Here is a 26,571-nt window from a genome sequence, read left to right as displayed (position 1 = left end):
CGGCGCCACTACACTGAAAGTCCTCCTCCAGAACAGAAACCACTGGAAGTGCACACAGGGTGTCCGCTTGCTGTACTTAATTACTGAACTAACTGCTGTACTCGCTGCACTGACTGTACTCAGTGTATTTACTTTACTCAGTGAAAGTACAGCTGCCGAGGGGTTTTTCCCGCCTTCGCGCACGGCTAGCGTCTCGCGCCGCGGAGACGAGCGCCTGTGGCCTGTGGCTGTGACCACGAAGGGTCAGACGAAGGACCCTCGTTGAGAAAGCTCGGACACGACCGTTTGTTTAGGCTCTAACTCTCAGATTAAAGGGAAAACGGAATTAGGAATTATGGCATTAACGCGCTTTCGCGCGCGCGGACGGCCCGTGGCAGCGCTGCGTTCCCGCCAAATCAGGTTCGCGAGCCACCGCCAAATGCAACTTCTCCGACATGAGCAAAAAGAACACAAACTTTCCAGTTATTACTGCGAAATATAGCAAGGGACACTAAATTCCTAGCTCTGTATTTCCATATTTTATTCCAGTAGGTACAACTTTCCACTGAACAATTAAATTACTACGATTATTATTAGTAGTATAAGTGTTATTCCCCTTTATCTGGTGTAAAATACAGGTCAGTAAGTAAAAATGACGGATAAGACAAAGACGTGCAATTAAATAATTTATTTTTTGTGCAATTAAAATATTAATTTTTATCTGTCATGGATATTTGCACTTTATGTTCGCACGTTGGTCCCTTTTTTCCTAAATAAGGTCGCAGCGCCCCCTTGTGGAGGGACCGTTTTCTGCTGCATTTCTTGCCTGTCAAGTCGTTCGTGTGGACCATGTGGATGGAGCACGTGGACCAGGCCCTCGTTTGCTCGTCCCCTGTGGGGTCCATTTCTACCCCTCCATTGCTGTACTAACAGTAAAGATTCCCCCCTCCCGAGCGAAACGAGGTGCTGAAGCAGTGCTGGTAAAAAGCGTGCCAAAAGTGTGCCAACTGTTGACTGCCTGAAGGGCAACGCAGCAGTTTTTGTGTCCCTCAGCCAGAACCAATCCAGCAGCCCTTGAAATTCCATTTAAATTTGTCAAGGTAGCTATACAGAGATACATGACAAAAAATAATTGTATCCATATCTAAAACAGTAAGTTGATACAGAAGAATTAAAAAATATGTGCAAAAATGTACTGTAACGAATGAACGAGACCGAAGTTTGAGGGAACTACAACACGATGTTGCACAGAGCAACAGTTCATTTCACAGAAAATCATCAGTAAATTTGCCACATTTCAAAAACACAGTCATGAGCTGTGATGTTTACAGGACATGTATAAGGCATAATATATATTTTTTACATATTAACATTACAGCTTAATTTTCAACTTAAATAGCAGAATGTGATGCCCCCAGTTCCGAAGCCCACAGGCAATACTCTAGGCTCATCTAATTATGAAACCTTCCCTGGAAGCCTGGCATAAGAAGAGATGGAGTCTCCCACTATTTGGTATAACTTCTCTGAATATTACAGACAATGCTGGTCCCTCACACTAACTGCAGCACCGCTTCAGAGGAGAGGCCACCAGGCAGGAAGAGCACACAGGCAGGTGTGTATGAATACACACAGAGCGCGAAGTGAAAAACACACACGGCTAACAAGCATCACATCACAGCCTTCCCAGTCTGCACTGACAAGAACAGGCCCATGATGCCCTGGAGTCACTGTGTGAGGAACAAAGAGTGTTGGACTGAATGACAAAAAGTGGCCAAAAAAAATTTAAAAAAGAAATTATATACACATTTTAAATGCGTATATTATGCTTAACGTTATTAACAACATTGTACAAGTCCAGTGCAATAACTGAGGGTTCAGTTTGTTTTTCAGCTGCAGTGGAGCCATTGAGACGTCAGTTGACTTGCCCCTCCCGCTCCTGGCTTTTTTCGCAGCAATTCAAAACAGGAACAAACACGAGATTACAAAGAGCCGTCTGGGAAGGAGCACTGCAGGGGTTGCGGGGCCGGGGGGGGCTGGTCTATGAAAGAACATGGCGCTTGAGGGGATGTTGGGGGCTCTGTGGTCTCCTGCACCCTGCTGCTGCCAAAAGCTTCCCGTTCCCCAGTGCCTGGTCCTGCCTGCAGGGAGCTGTGCTGTCGAGCGCAGGGCAGAGAGCTCAAGATGAAAATGGCCCCTCCCCTCACACTACTTGTACCGAGGAGCTGTGGGGTCCTCAGGTATGTGGCCATCTGTACAGGACCACGTCTATAATAAGGTGAACCTAAGTAACTGGCAAGGGGCACCAAAATATGGTACTAACATAGATAAATACCTTTTTTTTTTGGGGGGGGGTTACTCAAGTAGCACACACACACACACACACACACACACACACACACACACACACACACACACACAGCTTTGAAAAATCAGAAGGCACAAGTACCATGTCTGTACAGGGTTTCCTGAAAGGATGCATAAAAATTGTCTATTTAACAAAATATATTCATTACTACATGCTAAAAATAATATTCTGTCTATTCCAATGTATAATTAGAATTAGCCAGAATCTACCCACAATGAGAACAAAATGACACGTACTGTCCAGTGGAGTCAACCCCGATCCCCCCAGTCCTCTATGCAATATGTTGCACTGCACCTCCCCCTTCCGGCATCATCGTTTACCTACAACTACATTTTTTTCCTCTCTCTTTTTTTTTTTTTTTTTTTTTTTTTTTTTTTAAAATCAACACTTCCTGATCAATACAATACATACCTTAAACTTCCACCGAAAATGTGCCCGTACATGTAAATAAACGAGTTGTCTGGATTAGACAGTACAGATCATCAGTACCAAAAACTGAATAATATTACAAAGACAAACATTTAAATAGTCTATAATTTTAGGCTTCATTTAAATTTATTCATTTAGCAGACACTTTGCTCCCAAGTGACTTAAAATGCTAATCTGTGTATTTATTTACCCATTTATACAGCTGAGTAATTAAAAAAAATAACTGAGGGTAGCTCAAGGGTACTACACCTGGAAGTAGAGGTGGGATTCAAACCTATGACTTTTGGGTCCAAAGGCAACCATTCTACATTTATACTTATTCATTTAGCAGACTCTTTTCTCCAAAACGACGTACATCTCAGAAAATACAATGTGTGCATTACCTTAGTAGAAACAGACATAGTTGCAGACGTGATTAAGTAAAGTTAGTTTCCACCATATGAACCAATGTTCACACGAGTAGCTGCATAAAACTGAGAATATCAACGATTTCTGATCACCTTCCTACTAATTTTTTAGAGATACACTAACATTTACATACATTACAGGAGTAGCTGCGTAAAGGTTTATCCGGCCATGATCTTACACATTATATGAACTTAAGAGATCATGGGCAAAGCAAGTCTGGAAGAGGTGAGTTTTCAGATGCTTTTTAAATGTGGACAGAGTTTCAGCATTTCTGAGAGAGAGGGGGAGGTCATTCCACCACAACTGAGCCAGAACCGAGAACCTCTGTGCTTTACCTTTCGTGCGTGGGACCACCAAGCAGGCAGAGGTGGAAGAGTGTAGCAGTCTGGTTGGGGTGTAGTGAATGATCAATAGAACTGCTCCCAGGTATCTACAAGACTTGATCCATTTGTAGGCCATAACCAGGTCTTAAATTTGATCCAGGCAGATATGGGAAACCAGTGCAGAGAAATGAGTAGAGGAGATATATGGGAACACTTTGGCAAGTCAAAGACAACTCGGGCAGCAGTGTGCTGTATCAGCTGTAAAGGTTTGATGGCAGTAGCAGGAAGGCCAGACAGGAGAGTTCCAGTAATCCAGACGGGATGTCACCATGGCCTGGACAAGGAGTTGCGCAGAGTCTGTTGTGAGGTAAGGACAGATTCTGCGGATGTATCTGCAGGTCCGGGTTGTGGCTTCGATGTGCTGAGAGAAAGATAGACCTGAGCCAATCTTCACTCCTAGACTCTCAGCTGAGGAGGTAGGCAAAATGAGTGAGTTGTCCAGTTTGATCGAGAAATCACAACAGGAAGACAGGCCAGCTGGAACATGTAAGATCTCTGTTTTGGAGAGGTTGAGTTGTAGGTGGTGATCAGACATCCATGTAGAGATGTCTGACAGGCAGGCAGCGATGCGTGCAGAAATGTCTGATGCTCCAGGTGGAAAGGAGAGGAAGAGCTGGGTATCATCAGAATAGTAGTGGTATCAGATTCGAGGGTTTTTCGGTTGGCAAGCTGGTTCTCTCCAAAGCCCTATTACTAAAAATCATTTATTTGCTCCCTCATTTAAAAATACTATATTTGATGATTGGGTTGGAAAAGGAATTTATAGCTTTTCAGACATGTTTATTGACAAAGTATTTCCATCATTTGAACAGCTACAAAGCAAATACAACATACCTCGGACAAACTTTTTAAAATATTTACAGGTACGAAGTTTTATTATACAAAATAATCCATTATATATATATGAAATACCCCCTTTCTTGTGAGGATCACGTGTCAGTATCAATTCCATTACAGATTGATTTGGCAACTTGGGGTATAATGGATTATTTTGTATAATAAAACTTCGTACCTGTAAATATTTTAAAAAGTTTGTATATATATATGAAACGCTATTCCAGTTGACAAGTATACCAACTTTAGAACACAAAGTCTTCCTGGGAGGAAGATTTGGGTGTAGAAATTGCAGAAGAGCAGTGGGAGGCAGCCCTTAAACAGATTCATAGCTCATTGGTGTGTGCTAGACACGGTCTCTTACAATTCAAAATAATACATCGTTTACACTGGTCTAAACAAAAACTGAACAGGATATTTCCAGATAAAGACCCTTCATGTGACCGTTGTAGGCTTGCGCCAGCTTCATTGGCCCATATGTTTTGGAGCTGCCCTAAATTGTCAGCATACTGGAAAGGTGTTTTTCTGACGCTGTCAAGAATATTGCAAAGGCCTATCTGATCTAGACCTCCTGAAGGCGATTCTAGGTATAGTAGATTCCGAGATAGTAAAAAACTGTGCTGAACACAGTATGGTTTCATTTGTCAATTTACTAGCACGGAGATTAATATCATTAAATTGGAAACATAAATCTGCCCCTACACATATAAATTTAATGAGAGGTTATGAAGTATTTGGAGCTAGAGAAAATTAGGTTCTCCTTGAAAAAGAAAGAAGAAAAATTTTATAGAATTTGGCAACCCTTCATAGATTATTTCAAGGAGATTAATTCTACAGGTGACAGCTAAACAACACAACCCCTTAATATACAGTGATCAAAGTAAGAAGTGCATTTAATGAATATATGAGGTATTTAATAGCCTAATGCCCCCTGCCATTCATTACTATTTTTATTATTATGATTACTTAATTATTTTTTTAAATTTTTTTTCTGTTTTTCCTCCTTGGACATTTTTTAACCTGTAAAGGTGATTAATGTCAGGAAAGTTTATGGATTTTGCAATGTAAATTGCTCTCTCATAGATTGTCAATTATGCAGGCTACTCTGATAAATTTAGCTGTTTCTGTTGGTTCAGGAAAGAGGGATGCTGACACTACTATGTACAAGGAGAGGGGTTTTTTTGTGAGATTATTTTGTACATGGTTGTGGATGTGTTAGTTTATGTGTTGTGATGTTTTGATATATTTGATAAACTAATAAATAAAGTTTAAAAAAAAAAAAAAAAGTAGTGGTATTTGAATCCATGGGAGGGAATGACAGGGCCAAGGGAGGAGGTGTAGATCGAGAAGAGCAGAGGACCCAGTACCGAGCTCTGTGGGACACCAGTTGAGAGAGGCAGAGGAGAACAATGGGAGCCCCGCCAGACCACTTGATAGCATCTGTTCTAACCAAAACACTACTAGCTATCCATAAACTTTAAAATAAGTAAATGTGTAGATGCTGACATGGAAAAATACGTCTTCAGTGAGTCCAAACTCAAAAGTGAGTGTTTAATTTTTTTTTTTATGTCTACAAAGGGAAACACTTGGCAGAACAGCCACCACTCAGAGTGGCCCTTTACACTCTACTCTCTATCCTCAGTGCATCCGGCAGGGGCCGCCATGTTGCCACTGTAACCAATGTCACTAGAAAATCACTAGAATGCAGTGTTGAGCTTGGAAGGGTCTCGACTAGAGTCACTGTGCTCTTCTCCACCACTTCCTACACTCTGCAGTTCTGTAGAGGTATTTCTTACACAGAGATAGTGATCAGAACCATTTCCCCCTCGCTTCTGTCAGGGACATTTCGGTCCAGTTTAGGTAACAAGATGAATGGACACACACCTACACACACCTTTAACACAGCATGTCCACCGACCCTCTTCCCTGCAGCGGAAACTTTGCTTAGGCAAAGCGTGTGGCGGCAGCAAAGCGTTTGTTGACTCAGATCACGAGTTTGATCGGGGCCAAAGAAACAGGACTTTCCTCAGTCACATCCTGTTTGACAGCTGCACTTGAGGAGCTCTTGCTCTCCACCAAGCAACAGCACAGCCAGGCTTCCAAGACCCACCATAGGTCGTGTGGATGGGGCCTGTAACTCCAGTGTGCCCCTCCCCCCGGTCACGCCCACCTACCCACTGTGCTTCATGTTGGGGGGTTTGTCCATGCGCACGGCCAGCTTGATCTTGAGCTCCGTGTCCTGACTGCTCTTGGGCACAATCATCTTGTGCAGCTCTGCCGTCTTGGGGCTGTTAGTGGTGGGGTGCAGCACCACCTGCCACAGAGAAGACAAGGTTACCACTTCACTCCGGGGGGGAATTAGTGGCATCATATAGCACTGTTCAGCACATGTTCCTCACAAGTTTCCCCTCTGCTACCCCAGGAAAGATGAACGAGCCCTATTGAGGAAGTACCCTGTGGTGCTGGGGGTACTACTCTCATTTATCACAATCCCCAAGTAAGAACACCAGTCAGTCAAAAGCCCTTCAGAACAGCATGTTTCCGGTTTCAGTGAGTTTTCTTTGTGCCCCTAATTGCTAGATTACAAATCATGTAGCTGTGGACCTGCAGTCCCCTGACTCTCCTGCCTTAACTACCAGATGTCTGAATTTAACTAAGCAGTGATTAACATGATGGTGACTGAATGGTTGATCACTTGAGTCAAAGGGTAATGATTTCATTTGACTGATCAAATTAACCATGAAAGTTTAGTCTACATGTAATGCTTTAAGGGTTCAGTTATTCATTGGTTGATAAATTAGTTATTCACCCAGTTGGTGGCCTAGTGTCATTGATTGGGTCAATTGATAGCTCATCCTTACCCTGCCCAGCTCCTTGTCCTCCAGTGCCAGGACACCTGTGCTCTCAGTGAACAGCTTCACCTTGACGGCGGGCAGTGGGTACGTTGTTGTGAAGTCTCCCTGGGTGCCCCACCTGTGAAATCAGCCCCCCCACCACTTTAATTTACACAGCCATCACATTTGAGTGCTTTCACAGTCTGGAACCCCCTTACTGAGAGGGGCGGGTTTTCATTCTAAAGAGACTCAATATTTCTTCACTGTACAATATTCCTACTCTGGTTCTGGAAAGAACGTCACACTGGAGGATGACACTCAGAATGCAAGCAATCTCACATGTTGCACTTGAACCCAGCCTCATCGTTCAAGTTCCAAGTGGATTTCATGTCACCAGTGAAGAGCCCCCCCCATGCTGTCATGTTCTGTCCTCTGTCCATACAACCCTGAATGAGCTGGCACGACTTTGGGCCTGGGGGGGGTTGCAGGATGTAAAAATGAAGGTGAAAGCATGCCGCCATGTTTTGAGTTGCCAGAGCAACAGAGTTCCTGTCACTGCCGTCATTGCTAATTCCTGGGGGGAGAAAAGCAAATTAGCCATAAATTTGGAGAAGAAAAGAAATGAACGCTGGAAACTTTGACTTCACTGATTATGTGTGGGGACCCCCCCCTCCACCCCACCAAAAAAGTGATGTTTCCCCATGGGAGATGTGTCAAACTGTTACTCATCCCTGTAAATTCCACCTGGGTCACAGGTACATTCACAGGATGCAGGAATCAGTTTGTCTGCACTTCTCCTGGGAGTTGGAAGAGGCAGCACAGTTTAATAAAAATAAATAAATAAATTTAAAAAATGAATCCCCACACACCCATACTCAGCCAGCACTGATGGCTTTGCTTATAAATGCACCCACATGCTCTCATTTCCACGGTCCAGTGGGCATGGGGCCCACAGCTGGGGTCCGAGTTTGGGCGCTGGTTAAGGCACCGTGCCGTTCTACCTGATGGCACAGAACATGAGCCGCCAGCTGTGTGAATGTGTCAGACACATTGATCCGCAGCCTGACAGCTGGCCCTCTGGGACAGTCAGCTGCCCTGTCCCTTGCAATATCACCCAGCTCTATGTGTGTGTGTGTCTCACATTGTCCAACCTGATCACTTATGGCGTTCCAGCCATCAACCTGCACATCTGTGAAAGTGATTCTGATCTCGATCTGTGTTTGAGGTACGGGGCGAAGGACAATTCAACACGCAGATGAACCTCATTTGGACTCTATGTGAACCAGTGGCTGGAGATCAGCACCATTTCTCCAGATCCCATTTACCATTTCCTCAGACAGGGACAATTAGTACAAACACACACCAGAACCCGTCTAATGGAAACTGAAGTTCTGGAGCGTCTTCAAAAAACACCAGAAGCATGTGAGCAGTACTCTGTGTGGCTTCGGTAAAAGGTGTACGATAGAATGGTCTCCACTGTCTCCTAGGTTTCAGGAAAACTGAACTATCCAGGAGAAGTTCTGGTGCCCACAGGTGTGTGTGATCACTGAACCACATGTATGCATGGTAAAGACCTTCAGCACAGTGATCCAACCATACATATACACAGAGATTATCCAGAGAACCCCGATTCTGGATGTCTAACACTGCAGACCACTCCCATGACACAGACAATCCCTCCAGAGTAGTGGAACTACTTGAAGACCACTTCTCCATCACAAAATACCCATAAACCTGTGTGAAGTGACATGGTCAGTCAGTCAGGGCAAAGGCTGCAGCACTTTTTTACAGAAAACAAATTATTCCTATTAATGCATACACACACACACATTTTCAGAACCGCTCATCCCATACGGGGTCACGGGGGAACCGGAGCCTACCCGGTAACACAGGGCGTAAGGCCGGAGGGGCAGGGGACACACCCATGGCATATTACTCAATAAAACTCATTATATATTTGTTCAAAAGCAGAATTGTCACTCAAGATCAGTTTACAAAAAATATTAATTGTGCACATTATTAAAGTTGCTCTTTTTGTATCCTTTGTTTACAGATCCCAGTTTATTCAGAATTCACTTAAATCACGAAATACAAGCCCATGTGGTTCCTACACAAAAATGGCAACAATTCAAGTGTGGCTCTACTAACACGAAATGTAAAAAAATATGTAATATTAATGTAAGAATGATTCAGATATGTTTTATTGTATGTAACTGCACAAAGTACCATAATAACTCTACGTAAGTAACATTCATTCACTGTGTGTCACTTCAGAACACATTGAATATGGGAGCATATGCACAAAAAACATATTCATTATGTTTGGAATTTTATTTCCCAAAGGTGCAACTATACTGAAAGTGCCTCTGGCGTCTCGAACCCTAGACGAAAACCTTGCCATCAGTCTCCCATCCATGCCAGTCATGTTACGGAACAATGACTCTGAGAGCAGGAGGACTGAGTCCCATTCAGCCCCGCCAGGCAGCTGGGGGGTGGGGGTGGGGCTCTGAATCATTATGAGTCCAGAATGAAAAGACCAGACAGTCATCAACGATCCTAGTGGTTTTACATAAGTGAACATTGAGTTTTACAGATATTTTTACATTAAATGGCACCACAAAACAGCGATGTGTGTCTCAGACTTCATGCGACACACAGAGCTGGCGGTGTTTTAATTATATAATGCATATATACATACATGCATACATAAAGTATTAATTTTCACTTTACATCACAATGAAATGGAAAGATGCCTTTACTTCATGTTTTTGAAAGAACAACAGTTGCTATGAACTGATTTGGATGTTTTGAGATAAATGTTTTAAAAAAAAAAAAAAAAAAGCATTTCAACTCTGTACAAACATATATGTTGTTCAACAAAAATATCAAACCGATGTGTGTGTGTGGGAATGTAAGCAAAGCCCATCCCGTGTGTTCTGAGCAGCTCTCACCAAAGCAACGCTCTGTGTGCAACTCTTACTGTGGTCTGGAGGCCTCAGCCTGGTCTGTCTGCAGCTTCTCCCCTCCCTCCACCTCCATGGTGCAGTAAACGACCCTGTTGGGGGCCACAGACCTCAGGCCCTGGACCTCCACAATCACAATCTGCAAACTCGAGCACAGGAGAAACCGTTAGGCCATCTGCTGAGCCTTCAGGTCCACTCGCAATAGAGGAGACTCATACGGTACATCACTGGGGAAAAAGACGCACAAAACGACAGAAGGTGTAAAACACACACTCATTCCTTGATTTGCCCACGTCCAAATAACGCATCTTCACTGTAGCTAGCATGTAGGGTTCTAGAGTGTACTACAGCATGTCTAATAGTTCAGTCATTGATACTCAAGGCTGCAAATGACCACCAGACTGACTGCTTTCTATACATTTGGAGTTGTTATACCATTTCAGTCCAAGTGAAACATGATCGTTCAAGACACAAAATTTTACATTGTATAATGCGTCTGATTTGGGATACCAGTGGGTGATAGAGACAGATCATGGGTGTACCATGTCATGTGTGATTGCATCGCATCAACACTGGAAGGATGGCTTTGAGGCCGAAGAAAAGTATTCATCTGCCAAAATACAAGAAGAGTGTACCAACCACCTGGACGACCATAACTTCTGCATGGTGGTAGATAACAACAAATACATAAATAAAACTCCCGTGTAAAATTTCACAAAGGAGCATAATAATGCAGCCCAACAAAATTTTTGGAAATATTTGTCACATTACTTTCCTACTCTATGCGGGTTTTTGCGTGACTATTAGACAAACTTGGGCCCTGTGAGAATTTTCTCCATAACCAAAAATGGTATTTGTAACATTTCTGTATAATGAACATGTTTCCAGGAATATATAGGTTTGTAAACCGAAGAATAGGGGTGTGTCATTTGAGATTAATCCCCCCTCCACTGTAATAGTATGGTATTACTAGTGGGACTGAAACACTGTGGGCAAAGTATGAGACTTAATATTTAAGTGCACTCACCTCCAGTGTGAAGGACAGAACCACATCGGACTTTGAGAGCATGACATCATTCTCGTCCATCATATCCAGGAAGGAGGAGTTCATGGAGGATCGCTTCACCTTCTGCAACTTGAAGTCCAGTCCTGCCTTGGACACAGGGAGGCTCTCCAGGTTGGCCATCAGCAGATTTACAGAGGCCCTCAGCTCCTCTACATACATGCTCTCCATGTCCTTAGAGATGAACTTGGGAAATGCCTTCTCCTGGGAAATGTATGGGGGTGGTATGTAAACACACATTCTGTTTCTTTTTAAAAATAAGCCTTTACTTTGATTATGCCTTTTCTCTGACATGCACACTATATTAAGAGACATTCATTGAAACAGTGGGTGGTGTGGGCACTTGGCCAGCAAACACATTACATTACATTATATTATATCATATCCTTACATTCACGTTATGTCTGTACATGTACCCGTTTCCCCCTCCCCCAAAAACAGAAGCATTGTTTGGGGTTCATTTCCATTTCAATTTTGTTTTACAGAATGCTCTTCACCCCTGAGTGAAGGAGTGCTGAATATATAAAACAAGACCATTGCGGTCATGAAATAGTGATCATGTACAGCTGAGCTGGCCAAGTAAGGCAGCTAAGGACAAGAAAACCAAAAAATCCAATCCATGATGAGGGAAAGGAAAATAAACTTCTAGGGGTCCAAGTGCCACAGTGACAGCACACCCATCCTGGGAATTCCACAGTTACAGGGAACGGTATGGATATGTCTGTAGCTGAAAGACCACGGTATTTAGGTAGGCCAAACACTTTCATGCTCTCAGTGTCCAGTGTTCCACATAAAGGAGGTGGTTTAAAAGAGTGTTGACCAGGGCAGTGAATAGCTTGGGGTGAGTATGATGAGACACAACAACAACAACAACACTTCTAGCACTTGCATTATTATTGTTATTCATACCCTGGCTATCTTCTCGGCGAGCTGCAGCCTACCATCCAACTCCCTGCGGATCTGAGCAGCTTGTTCGTCCGCATTGTCCAGCTGCAAAGAAAAATTTTTTGTTAGCCAATCAGAACCAAGCAAGTTATCACCAAGTTACTGTATAATTCAGACGGATCATTTCAACCCACCGAAGCATGCCACACAAATATAAACAAGTGTTTGTAGAAGTCTAAGTCTAAACCACTAAGATGGTTTGAGTCCTACTTATCTGACAGATCCTATCAAGTGGTCTGGCGGAGCTCTCGTTCTCCTCTGCCTCTCCTAACCGGTGTCTTGCTGGGCTCGGTATTGGGTCCTCTTTTCTCGATCTACACCTCCTCCCTCGGTCCGGGCATAACCTTCCATGGATTCAAATACCACTGCTATGCTGATGATACCCAACTCTTCCTCTCCTTTTCACCTGGTGCGTTGCTGCCTGCCTGTCGGACATCTCTTCGTGGATGTCTGACCACCACCTCCAACTCAACCTCTCCAAAACAGAGATTCTTTTCCTCCCAGCTTGCCCGTCGTCCTGTCATGATCTATCGATCAAACTGGACAACTCATTCATCTTGCCTACCTCCTTGGCTAAGAGTCTGGGAGTAACAACTGACATGAGTCTGTTTCTCTCAGTACATCAAAGCCACAACCTGGTCCTGCAGATACATCCTGCATAATATTTGTAGGACTCATCCCTACCTCACAATTGACTCTGCCCAACTACTTCTCCAGGCCAAGGTGACTTCCTGTCTGGACTACTGCAACTCTCTCCTGTGTGACCCTCCTGCTACTGCCATCAAACCTCTACAGCTTCTACAAAATGCTGCTGCACGTGTTGTGTTTGATTTGCCAAAGCGTTCCCACGTATCTCCTCTTCTCTACATTGGCTTCCTATGGCTGCCCAAATCACATTCAAGACCCTGGTTATTGTCTACAAATGCATCAATAGAACTGTTCCCAGCTATTTACAGGTCTTGATCAACCGCTACACCACTGCTAGACCTCTTTGCTCGTCAACTTCTGCTCGCTTGGTGGTCCCGCGCACAAAAGGTAAAGCTCAGAGGTTCTCGGTTCTGGGTCCGTTGTGGTGAAACGACCTTCCCTTTTCAGCAGTTCTGAGTGAGACTCCGTCCACATTTAAAAAGCATCTGAAAACTCACCTTTTCCAGACACATTTTGCCCAAGATCTCTCCAGCTCATGTATGGTGTAAATGTTCATGCATTGTAACTTCACAAGCATCACCAGATAATGCCTTTATTCAGCCACTACTTCAGTATTGTTTTTGCTTGCTTGTGTATCTTATATTATTATTTTAAAAAAAAAAAAAAATTGGTGGGAGGGTATGAGGATTTGTCCATCCTGTATTTTATGCACCTACTTGAACGATGAACCTTGGTGCAGCAAGTGGAAGGGAACAAACTAGGTTTGCTTGAGACTTTCATGTCTGCAGCTATGTCGCCTTCTCTTAATGTAATGCATAAATTGTACTTTTGCTGAGATGTATGTTGCTTTGGACAAAAGCGTCTGCTAAATGAATAAATACAAATGCAAGTCAGCGTTATGTAGTCTGATGTATTTTTGATTAAAAAATTATAGCTAATCCAACATTTTTTTTAACCAAATCATTTTGGAGGGAAAATATAATATAGGAATCCATAGGATACCTATTTGCTCTTCATAGCTTATCACAGCACCCTCAAGGATACCTTCTCCTTACTGAAAGCCTTAGACAATGATTCTGTAAACCCCACATCCATATTCTCCATGTAGCAAAAATATAGAGATACTTATTGAGCAATTTCTGGCACTTGATTTCAATGCAGTGAAGCACAGATTAATCTCACTTTGCATATTTTCTTGTCTACCCCCCAAACAGAAATTATTTTCATGCCAATTCAAGCCCACATATGCAGAGTGCCACCACCGTTGTATAACTGACAGCTCTTCTTAAACATTTTTTTTTTTCCCCCTGATTTAAGGCAGCAGCTGGCAGTTCAATAAGAAGCAGACAGATAAGGCAACAGATCTTCAGATAATGACAACTGGTACTTTTGCCCGTTTCACAACTGGGCCACATGTGGCCTATATACTACGATGGATGTCTTTTTTCAGTATATTCTTTTATTTTGCTTTTTTCTATATTGTCACTCATCTTGTGGCACATTTACATTTGTCGATTTTCTCCAAAGCGACTTACAATGTTAAGTTAGCTAAAAATATTAACCCATTTATAGAGCTGAGCAATTTTAGGGTAAATACCTGCTCAAGGGTACAACAGCTACAGGAGATGCGATTCAAACCTGCAACCTTTGGGTCCAAAGGCAGCAGCTCTAACCACAACGCTACCAGCTGTCCCCAAAATTAAAGCAAGAGTGTTCTAGCAGGTCAGTCAAACCTGCACCAAGACCCTCTTGCTGTCCACTCTCCTGCAACCACCATTAAACCATTAGACTTACAACAAGTTCTGAGGTTCAGACCAATAAAGCATCTGACTGCACTGCGGCCTGCTGATATCAAACAGCTGGTATTACAGTTTCGCCCATCTTTTCATTTCTCTGTCTATAAACGCACAAGACGACATGCAGTTAATTAACCTCCCAGATCTCATTAATGAGACGTCTCCGACATTTGAGCTCAGTCACCGTGTTATTTAGAGCTCCTCAGCTGAGCCACATGACTCTTCTCCTGGCTTCAGCATGAGCACAATCAAGACTTCCCATCAAACTTGAATGCGTCACAAAGCGATGCACTGGAGGACCCACTCAGTAACTCCCTACACACTCCCGCAGCACCACGTGAAATGGATGTGATTTGGGTCACATCATAGTTTACAGCCCAGGCAGAGGATTTCCTCGATATCCACTTCGATATGAGACGGCATGAGGACAGCCTAAGCTTCCAAGGTTCATCCAGCTGCTGGACCTGTTCCTACGCTGTCTCCTACACCCTCCATTATATCAGTTTTGTCCTTCCACCGTGTCAGGTTCCCCACGCAGGAAGTGCAGTAATGTGCTGTAGCTGGCACTAGTGTACCATTAGCTGTTTTCCTGTGTCGTGCTACACTCCTGTGTGTACAGGTTATGTAAACGATCACCCCGGTTTACAGACACAATACCGCAATGCCAAAGAAAGTTAACATCTATGCAACTGAGGTGTATATTAGCGCTGATTTTCTGCTCATGGTTACAGCTTTTCCTCAAACATCCACTGGTGTCTCACTCTGATTTATTATAGGGGTACTTTTCCATTTTCACCATTAATGTTCCCTCCAAAGAGTTAAAGTATGAGTTGCTCTGAGCTCATAGGACAAAAGGAACTTCTGTATTCGCCTCCACTTAGATGCCAAGAGTGGGAGAAAGAGGCCCAGTGCATTGGCATAGTGCATTGTGGGTTCCCACCAACTTCCTCAGAGGACTTTCGCTATACCCTGAGCTTACTCTGGTAGCCCTTGCCTTGTATACATTACACACAGGATCCTTCGTTCAGCTGGCAACCGTGACAATGACATCAGAGCATCACCGCCGCTATTTTATGCGTAACTACATTTCCGGATTATACCTCCCCCAACCCGCCCACATTGCCACAGTACAGAAAGGGAAGACAAAGACAAATAAAACAAGTTAACCGTTGCTGTTTTTTTCCCCCCCTACTCCCACAATCCGTGTGGTGACTGCATGCAGTTTGTTTTCCTCATGGGAGAACCGCAGAGATTTGTGGTACATTAATAATGTAAAGCACAAAATTAAAAACAGAATCAGTGCTCGCTAGTGGATACAAACCCTAGCGGATACAAACCATGCATTGCCACATCCACCTCCCCCGTCATGTTTTATTGAGCCTGTTTAAATCAAACAGACTATTTTGCTGGGGTCTCAAAGGAAAAAGCTCCACTTGCATGGTGAAATAAGGAATAACCTCAAGTCTTTGGGCTTTACCTCTTCAATGTCCTAAACAGAAGCAGTGTACAAAGACAGCACTTCCTGTGACCTGTAAGGAGTGCCATTCAATGTCCCTGGCATCTCCTATTGTCCTCTGACACAGGTGATCAAAGCACCCCTGTACGCACAGCTGTAAAACTACAGTACCTGGTGTTGGTCCTCCCAAGTCTAAGTATGAATGGCATTTGCTCGCAGAAGCAATTCAGCGTTCCAATTCGTGCTGTTTTCTGGAAGACACCAGCGGCATCTCCAGGCACCTGAGGATCCAGCAAGCTTTGCCAGTTGGACCCAACAAGCCCAGCTGCAGGCTGACGCCACCTGCTTTGCATGAGCACCTCACTTAATTTATTGTAAAATAAAACTAAATCTCGAACTTTAGCTTGAGCTGTCATTGCCTCTCCTAATTGTGGCATCAACCATGGGAACCTAATGAATGTCATACACGCTACTTGTGCTGATGGCTTGTTGTCATCTGGAAAACGTAATTAACATATGAATGTAAAAGCAATACAGGGGTGCGGTGGCGCAGTGGGTTGGACCGCAGTCCTGCTCTCCGGTGGGTCTGGGGTTCGAGTCCCGCTTGGGGTGCCTTGCGACGGACTGGCGTCCCGTCCTGGGTGTGTCCCCTTCCCTCTCCGGCCTTACGCCCTGTGTTGCCGGGTAGGCTCCGGTTCCCCGTGACCCCGTAAGGGACAAGCGGTTCTGAAAATGTGTGTGTGTGTGTGTAAAAGCAATTTATAAAAAATAAAAAATAATAAAAAAAAAAAACAAAAAAAAACACAAAACTTGGCATTACTTTCACTGCATGGAAACCGTGAAGCAGATTTCAGAAGCACATACAATACTTTATGCTGTGAACCTAATTAAGATGTTCGCTGGCCTTGACAGATTCACCAGCATGTTCTTGGAAACCACTTGGATACTGGCCAGTTTCTCTCAGAAGCTACTTCTGTTATTCTCTTCCTTTTCAGCTGGCATCCATAAAATCCAATTGTGTCTGAAGCAGAAAGACAAGCTGGTTTAAGTATCTAGGGTTGATTATAAGCGGTCTTGATACAGAACAGCTTCCTGTTCTGCTCTACAGCTGAAATCTATGCAACATGTACAGTAGGTATCAAAAGCCTAGGAATCCCTGCTGAAACTTGATACCGCATATTTCTGAAACTAAAGCAAAGAGTGGCTATATCGAGGAATCCAAAATACAGAGATCTTCAATTTTTTTAAATATTTTCAAGTACATTTTACAGAAACTTAAACTGAAAAATAAGTCAAATATGAAAGACTACAGCAGTCCCTTAATTTACAAAATTAATCTGTTCTTGAGAATGGTGAAGATTCCGAAAGCCTGTTTCCCATTATTTTAAATGGGAAAATGGTAATACGTTCCCAGCTCATTCAAAAACCCCACACCAATTTTCCCCAAATATCGCTAAAAGACTGTAAAACACCTATATATCTACTAGTGAATGATTTCAACACAATGTAAAATACTTCATGATTACTACACTTAATGAGGTAAATAGTGTGTTTGTAGACATTAAATTTAGGAAACTAATTGTGTTTTCATTATGTCCAGTAGACATTCATAAACATTCAATAATTAAATTTATGTTAAATAAAATAAGCACAGACAGCAATTTAAAAATAACCAAGCAAGACAATTTAATGTAAAGAACTATTAACTGTACTCAGCAAGTAAAGACAAGAACAGTTGACTGAGTTTTGGTGGGAGGAGGAGGCCTGGCAGTCATTCTTGCACTGCTGTTGTGCAAACACATGGGAGGAAGAAAAAAAAAAAAAAAAAAAAAAAAGACTGTAAACCAACAGAAAAGAGCTGATGATACACTAGTGCCAACTACAGTACGTTACTGCACTTCCGCTTCACTAGCACAACACGTGACTTTCAAATACATTCTGGACATGCTTTGGATAAATTTTTTACACCAAATTTTCATTTCAGAAAATGAAAATTGGGAATCAGAATTCATTATACTGAAATTTCTCTCTCACACACACACACACACACACACACACACACAGTCTGAAAGTGTTTATCCCTAGCAGGGTCGCGGTGAACCAGAGCCTAACCCGGCAACACAGGGCACAAGGCTGGAGGGGGAGGGAACACACCCAGGACAGGAAACCAGTCCCTTGCAAGGCACCCCAAGTAGGGCTCGAACCCCAGACCTGCCACACAGGAGTGCCCCTCCAATCCCGCTGCGCCACCTTTCCCAAAAAAAGGAGTGCTTGAGGGATGCTTGTTTCCAGCTAGCATAGTCAAACTTTTCATTGGTACTTTACACATGGCACAGTCTAAGACCAGCTTTAAAGCCATCAAGCTCAGCGTTACATGGCAGTCACTGAACTTATCCACTGTACTATGTATACATTTTCTAGCTTATTCTGCATGCCCCTATTGTGTCCTGTTTGAAAGCAACAGAGCATAAAATTTAAAACAGGACTCTACCCCTGCCGAGAACTCCTGCAGTTCCTGCATTTGCGATGACTGAGAAGCACGGCAATCCTCTGACTAAAAGTGCCAAATAATTTAATATAAGATGTCCCCTCACACCTGCAGACAAAGAATTGTGGACAAAGTGACTAAATGGACCTGAAAAGTATAATTTTTGATATAAAAACTTATAACACAAAAGGTATGCGCAGTGTCAAACCTGCTTCAATGAGGACCCCTGCTTTGATGGGAGGGCCCAACCCAACACTGAGCATTGCCCTCTCGCATCTGGCCCGAAGATGGATGGTTCAGTCTGACTGGTTTTTGCCAGGACCCCCACCCCCTCATTGGCAGCATCTCTCAATTCCTCAATCGCATGTTAATGAGGAAAGACAGGAAGCGTGAAGATGCATGTCTAATGTCGACTGCTGGCTCGTGAAGAAGGGAGAAATAAAAACGTCAGAATGACAGACACCCTGTTCCTACCGGCAGCTTTGTGTGTCTTCAGATCAGGGGAGCTACAACCTGCTCAGGTCAGCTCACCTGGAGTCATTTGTTAGTGCACCGCAAACCACTGTCCCCCCCCACACACACACACACACACACACACACACACCTGACCCAAAGTCAATAGACAAAGTCCTCTGGACCCTGATGAAACAGACAAAAGTGAGGAAGGTCAGTTAGGTCAGTTTTGGTGGTGTTAGACCAGTGAGAGCAAGACTGCAGGCTAATTAGCCTATTGTACCACACAGAGATGAGGGGTGCAGTGAATCTAATTAGCATCAAAATTACACCGAGCAAGGGATGGATGAAAGAACAGAGATCCAAAAGGTTTTTCAGTACGATTCTCCTAAACAATTTTAAAAAAAAAAAAAACACCTTTATCCTTAATGTAAAACCGAGACCTTTCAATTATCATCACCATCTCTGCTGGACCAGGCAACCAGTAGAACTTTCCTGGTTTTCCCATTTTAACTGTTATACATGATGATTTACAGATCAAAACAAGCTAAGTAATAAATCTGAATCACCTTTTCATTTTAAAAGATTCCTGTCTGCAGAGAGCATGTCACTAAGCAAAGTAAGGAACACGGCTGCGCTAATTAGAAGGTATTACTGTGAACCCCAACCTTTAAGTTGAATTTCAAAAGACTGATGTAATCACAGACACCTTCAAGAGAAGTTTGCAAATGGGATTTTTGTCAATAACATACATTTTCCCATCTTTCACCAACTAGTGCCATTAAAAATGGTGTTAAAACCAGATTCTGTGATTTTTCCATTTCAAAATGCAGTTCATTTGATGTTCTATTGCAGCAAAGCTGAAAGTCAAAACACCTGTAAGACCTTCCCTGGACAGATAGACTGATAGCACAGCCTTCCTCATATTGACTTTGCTCTGTTGACTCATCACTGCCAGCTGGGTGTGGGAAGGACACTCACCTGGCAGGCATTGTAAAGCAGCTGGTGCTCAAACTTCTTTACTCCCAGGATCTGCTGGAACATCTCATAGAGCTGCTCCTTGCTCAGGATCAGCTCCGACATGCCACCCAAGGGCATCCGGGAAGGCTGGCACCGTAGATCTTCATCACCACGGTAGATGGCATCATACTTGGCCAGCCACGAGCTCAGCACCGTCTCCTTACTCAAGCCATCAATCTCGGGGAGGCTGCGCACCCGTCTCTCGATGTTCTTCTTGAACACTTCACGGAAGTCATTGGCCGAGCATCCGCCACTCTGCACCATTCGGGACACTCGCTCGCTCTTGAGGAACCCCTGGAAAGGAAGGGATATGGCAAGAAAGAGGTCCGTTGGATTGCAGGTACAATATATACGAAACAATATATGAAACCTGACTCATCACCTAAATGAATGTACACAATTTTCAAAAAATTTCATTACTTTTCATTTTCAAAACTTAAGAACTGTAAAGGTCTTCTCCAACCTGGAAAGCTGTGTGAAAGGTGAAGTCAAAGATGTAATTACTGTAAATTGAGGGTAATATTTTCATGCTTTCCACAGCATAAAATAGACATCCTTTTGGTCACATACCTCCAAAAGTCAATCTAGCCCTCCCCCCACAAAGCAAATCTCCAAGTTAATGGAAAAATGGGAAATGAACCAAGACGAGTGATGGCCTCATTTTACAATTAACCGTAACTCGATTGATGGCCCCACTGGGAACCACTGCGGTAAACAGTGTTCTGTGCACACTGGATATTTAGAAAGCAATAATTCAGCATCCTAATAGCTCTTCTCTGGCCAGACCCAAAATGAAGAATGCACTGTCCCGCTGCCAAATTCGCCGTATAAAATGTAAGCTGCAGGGGAACAGGTGGAAGGTAGGCAGTCACAGTGCTTGTTTACCTGCCTGGCCACCGACAGCTCAGCTCAGGGGTCTGTCAGTAAAGCATCTTGCCCACCTGTGAATGGTGAGCCTCCCCAGGGAAACCTCACCAAGAGAGCAAAGAGCACCAAGCTTCCACTTCCAGCACATCACAGCATTCAGTTTCTAGAAGTCATCTCCCCATATTGCAGACTGATATTATCACTCGAATCCAAAAGCTCAATTCAAAGCAATATTTAAAACAACGATAAACTACTTCTGTAGACTTTTAAATGTTACCAGGTGTTAATTTAATTTTAAGAAATGCATGCATCAAATTTCAAAAACACCCCAAATTAATTATGGAAAAATACTGAGAGAATGCTAATGTTCTGACTCAAGGCACTTGTACTTCAGTGCGAACAAACCCATTTGCCTTGGCTGTCACTGCAGATTGAATGGATTCAACTGAGAAGCGGACAACATGTGCCACAGATTTCACAGGAGAACAGCGATGGCATCTTGGGCCGCCAGAACCGTCTGCACGGAGCAGCAGATGGAGACGAATCGCATCTCGTCGTCGAGGGTAATGGCGTGGAACAAAAGCACTTGAGCCAGAGATTCCTGAAGAAGTGTTTATGTCTGTGTCGAAGATATTTCAGTTCGCAGCGGCACACCCGGAGTGTGGGAAAACAGCCCGCCCACAGCAAGTCAAAGCCATCTAATGTACATTTAAGGAAAATTAGCAATATGAATTAACAGGCTTTGGCAATGAGATGAGCTGAATGAGCCCTAGAATAGATCTGGAGAGCTGGTATTAACAAGCAATTGGCAAGCAGGGCCATTGCGATTCTTCTAATGATCTGGGCACTCATGAGCTCTCAGGGAAAGACTAATGTGAAGCAAAGGGCTTTACCCATGGAGCCCAGCAGAGTGCAGACCAGAACAGACTCAACAAAGTGAAAGTTGAAGGGGCGAAGAGAGGGGGGAGGGGGGAAAAGAAAAAAAAAAGACTAAGCTTCACAAAGGTTGTTCGTCCACACCTGACCTGGTAGAAAAATAAATCCATTCTTCCATCACATATAATGGGGTCCTGTGCAATAAAAAAACTGCTACAACTTACAAAAACACATACCTTGTTTCTCAAACTACAGGAATATCGTTCAGTACAAAGATATTTACATTAAAAACAGGTATTTTCAGTGCCGTCTGCTTCACTCAACAAAGCACAAGGACCCTATGCTTCTTCTGTAACAAAACAACTACCAGAAGTACTTTCTACTTCCTGTTTCCTATTTCCTGTCACATGAACAGTTTCAACCAATCACAACATCAATTATGGTAAACCTAATTCACAACTGATTTGATAGAAACTTTTTGAAATAAACTGTATAAATGCATAAACATTCACTTAATTATTTAAATCATATAAACATATAAAGCTTTTATAACATGACTATCCCATGATTTTCTGTTGCAGTTTACAAGTCTGAACGTATCACAGTCGAAAAATTACTCTTCTGCACAATTCATGGGACCTGTTTGAATCTGGATTATAATTTACAGAATTCAATAATTTTGTTACTAATATTCCAACATATGTTGGTGTTAAGATTGTCATGCATGAAAATTCCATTTATTTTTGTTAATTTCAGGTGACATTTTAGTCTGGGGAGTGATTTTGTTTCCCCATAAAGAAATAATGTTAATTTGATCCACTCACAACAGGACTTCTTTGGGCAATTTCACAGAATGAATTAACTCCATTATGTGAATGGTGGGTGAACACACTACCAGAACATGTTTTCTTTCAGTAAAGGTCTGCAAATAGACCGCTGACAGGAGAGTCAGGTCTAGGGTCACACAAGATCACGGCCCCTTGGCTAAGCACTGCAGTGTCATCCAGTACCATCATAGAGCACTTGGGGGAACAGAGATGGATACGGATTCATCCCATCACCCACAAATAAACTCAGGCTAGGGGTCACAGCATTTCAGTCACCGAAGGGCCTCATCCTGGCTGGGCAATTTTACATGGGGCAGAAAGACATTGGAGGGTGCGGGCCCTCATTTCCCACGTATCAGGGTTTGTCTCATTGCATTCCAGTGCCACACACCTTAGCCGGGGCCACCCTTGGCATCCCAGCTGTCAGCTTTATGGGCAATTGCCTCAAATGCTAGGCTTCCCTACCCTCATCTTTGCACGAAGTGCCAGCTGTCAAAATCCTTGCGCTGCACTCCTTCATCCCAGAGTATCGGCAACAATTTAACGCTTTAATGCCGTTTAATTTAACAAAGACAACCAAAAATCCTGTGGGATACTGGCAAAAAGGAAAGCAGCACAACTGTTAGCATTCGTTTGTAATTTCAGGTTTTTAACGTATATCAGTAAGAATAAAGTCACGATTTCAGGTATTAACCCATCATGTTCTGTTAAATCTCAGTCAACGTGTGCAAACACTAATAATGAACCCTATAAAATGCTGGTGCTTCACTGAACAGGTTATATGAAGACTTATTATGAGATTCCATTCACACACACACACACACACACACACACACACACACACACACACACACACACACAATTGAATGGGAATCTTAAACAACATCTCTTAATCTATTAGCACTGTTCTGCATGCAGTATAGTTGTTATATTTAAACTCATATTCCTCTCATTTTCTTGCACTAAGCAGCAAACTATGTAATGTCTATTTCTCTGCTGAACCCAGCGAGATGTCTTTGCCCTGAAATAATTCCAGTCAGTGAGATGGGCTCAGATTCGCAAGTAAATGGCTCCTTTCTTTGGTGTTACAAATGTCAGACATCATTACTAATGAATCGGCCACCGAGGACTTCCTCTCCGCCTGCTGTTTCCCTGAATTTCAGGTTTAGAACCTCAGTCAATTATTTATAAGCAGCAGCATTAGAAACTCCTCTGACTTTGACAGTAAAGACCGGTCAGTCACAGTTCAGCTATGATACTGTCTGTGCAATGAAATGCTTAAGAAATATTATTTCAACACAAGGAAATGCTGTTGCTTTCCAACATCACAAGTCTACAATAAGTAATCTTTTCTTTTTTTTTTTTTTGTTAAGCTGTTATATTAACGTTCAGAAATGACTGATGTATATAGCATGAAAATATACTGATACTTAAAGAAAATGAGCAAAATGTTTAAAAAAAAAAAAAAAAAGTTTTCCAGGATATGGTTAATGTTTAAATGGGAAGTGGTTATTCTGGGAAGCACACCTGTAACTCAGTGCTGTACACACTGTACAGTTATGGTGTTACATCCCCAAGGTGCAGCCTCATTCTGCGCTGTTGTAGTCAAGCTGCACACAACACTCCACTGATTACACTGCTGTGACAAAGACAATAGCACACACAGCTCTCAAATTTCAAAAATTCTAAAAGGTCTTCCAAAGAATCTAGAATTGTTAGCTTTCTATCGACTGTGACTAGTAAAAGTAACTTTGGAGTTATTAAAAAAAAAAACCCTACATGCAGACTTTCCTGTGCCAGATGTGAAAATTTAGGAGTCGGTATGGACGAGTGTATATTAAATCATTTACATAATACACCTCGTAACATGGTGGTTACAGCTGCAAGGTACTTACCTTAAAATGCTCCAGTAAAATTACCCAGCTGTATAAATGGGAAATTCACTGTAAGTAGCTTAACACTGTAAGTCACTTTGGAGGAAAATGTCAGATAAATGAATGCAAATTTATTACATGTTAAAAGAACATTTATTCATACACATGGGGCTTTAAAATATTCCCTTTTGGTTCATTTCTGTTTCGCCACCATTCGTCTTTGAAGGAGAGCTGACAAATTGAAAATAAATAGAATTTAAGAGCACCAGGCTGAAAAGTAGAGGTCCAGGTAACTGCTGTGGGTGGAACCGGCTGTGGTTCCGCACGGACACTGCAGGCACATTGATTAAAGGAATTTCACAATGCGATTCTTCAACAGTAAGGGGAGTCCACACAATTTCCAAGACACATAGACACTGATACTGGAATTCCTAGTAGGATCTTGAAGGCCTAACCCTTTCGATACTAAGGGCACATCTGGAGTGGAATGTCATTGCTGAAAACACCAGTGAGCAGTTTGTGGGGGCGCTTCCACATTCTTATTACAGCCAGAAATACCTGATTTTTTTCTTCCAATCAATGACCACGTGATGCATTTGACAAAAATGCATCATAAATATTTTACACCGAGTCAAAGTGCAGAGTCTTACCTCCAAGGCATCCGTTGTAACCCATGCAGTACAGAGCAGGGAATGGCAAGCACCCTCTAAATAACTCACTTTACATTAGTTTTCTCAAATAAAGATTTTACATCAGCCTCAAAAGTTCAGGTGGAGAAAAACAAAGCAAGAAAGTCGTGTGTTCCTCAAACCACCGGTGCTCATTTCCATAACGACCCCTTATCGAGGTGGCCGAGTTTCGCTGGAACACACGCTAGTGTACACAAGGAACCCAAGGTAAGGCCTCGTGTGCCGGCAGTGGAACCTGGACCTGATGGGCGGAAACCAAATCATCACAAGAACAGGTTGATTAATGCATGCTTCTTTTAAGGTGTGCCCGATCGCAGCTGAGGAAACGGAAGCTCGGGAGGAGACTACAGGCGTGGCTCCGCATTCGTCATTACCTATTAAACAAGCGAGTGGCAAAGGAGACGAAGACCGTCCCTCGTCAGGGAGCGGACATCCTGCTCGCTTCTGCACGGCTGCGTTTGTTCGTGCAGGCCTTTGCTCGAGTCCATCTCCCGTGGAGAAACAAGAGGCAGTCAAAAACAAGATGTCCATTAAAGTTTTACCGCAGTATGGCCTCCGAGAGCCCGTCTGCTGATTCTGGGAAAGTCTACCAGCAGCCTGGACCTGACCCTCCCCTCAGTGAAGATAAAGAGGGAACACGGGACCGGAGGAGGAGAGGTACAAAGCAGAGTACTCATTGTGTTTTCCGGAAGCAGTGCAGGGACATGCTTGGTCTCTCCAAAGCAGGATTTCATTTAGGCACATTCAGATTCACAGAATCTCTTCAAGAGTCAAAGTCAAAAGTGACCCAATTACTGCATTATTGATATTCAAGTGGTCCTCGTTATCCAACAGTCTCACTGTAAGACATATTCAAACCCTTTTATACTTAGCTCTGCAATCGTCTGTTTTGTACCATTTGTTTCACATATCACGACTAGAGCCAGCGCACGCCTCTGATTTACAGCGGTTTACTCGTCTGGTTTCAGTTATCTGTATCCCCAGCAATTACTACATCGCGACCTGCTACGTGTTCCAAAAACTGTACATATGTGTTCTTTGATGAAAGCATGCAGGAGTGCTGAAGGAGGCATCCTGTCGAAGCACACCCATGTAGTGTCGCTGCTCCCCCTTGCAGTCTACAAACGAATGGCAGAGGAAGAACCCTCGGTCAGTGTACGGTGTCCGCCTGCTGCTGATAAAAGTCAGATAAACTATGCGCTGTTCTTATTAAAAAATAATAATGAAGAAAAAAACAAAATGTATGTTTTTACACAAAAAAAGTCGCCAGAACGACGGCAATCGGCAATTAAGAGCAACAGTGACTAGAGAGGGGAATGTCAGCGAGCTCATTCACTGTCTCATGCCATTATCATCGGGAAAGAACGCAAGTCC

The 26,571-nt window shown here is 43.1% G+C and overlaps 1 protein-coding gene across 2 annotated transcripts in view; it reads right to left on the bottom strand.

Annotated features, from left to right (window-relative positions):
• Positions 1–26,571, bottom strand: part of LOC108931435 (calcium-dependent secretion activator 2-like) — an 86,807-nt gene that overhangs the window by 43,548 nt on the left and 16,688 nt on the right. For both annotated transcript variants that reach the window (XM_029246819.1, XM_029246815.1), the window contains exons 3-8: positions 20,026–20,358; positions 12,168–12,248; positions 11,223–11,462; positions 10,213–10,334; positions 7,260–7,371; positions 6,573–6,712 (exon numbers count right to left, since the gene is read on the bottom strand). In XM_029246819.1, the coding sequence (XP_029102652.1) occupies positions 6,573–6,712; positions 7,260–7,371; positions 10,213–10,334; positions 11,223–11,462; positions 12,168–12,248; positions 20,026–20,358 (1,028 nt within the window). The remainder of the gene's footprint in view (positions 1–6,572; positions 6,713–7,259; positions 7,372–10,212; positions 10,335–11,222; positions 11,463–12,167; positions 12,249–20,025; positions 20,359–26,571) is intronic.

Source organism: Scleropages formosus, chromosome 2 (genome assembly GCF_900964775.1).
Source record: "Scleropages formosus chromosome 2, fSclFor1.1, whole genome shotgun sequence".
Classification (NCBI taxonomy): Eukaryota; Metazoa; Chordata; class Actinopteri; order Osteoglossiformes; family Osteoglossidae; genus Scleropages; species Scleropages formosus.
The sequence above is the reverse complement of the archived record's forward strand: the minus strand, read 5'-3'. Positions and strand labels throughout refer to the sequence as shown.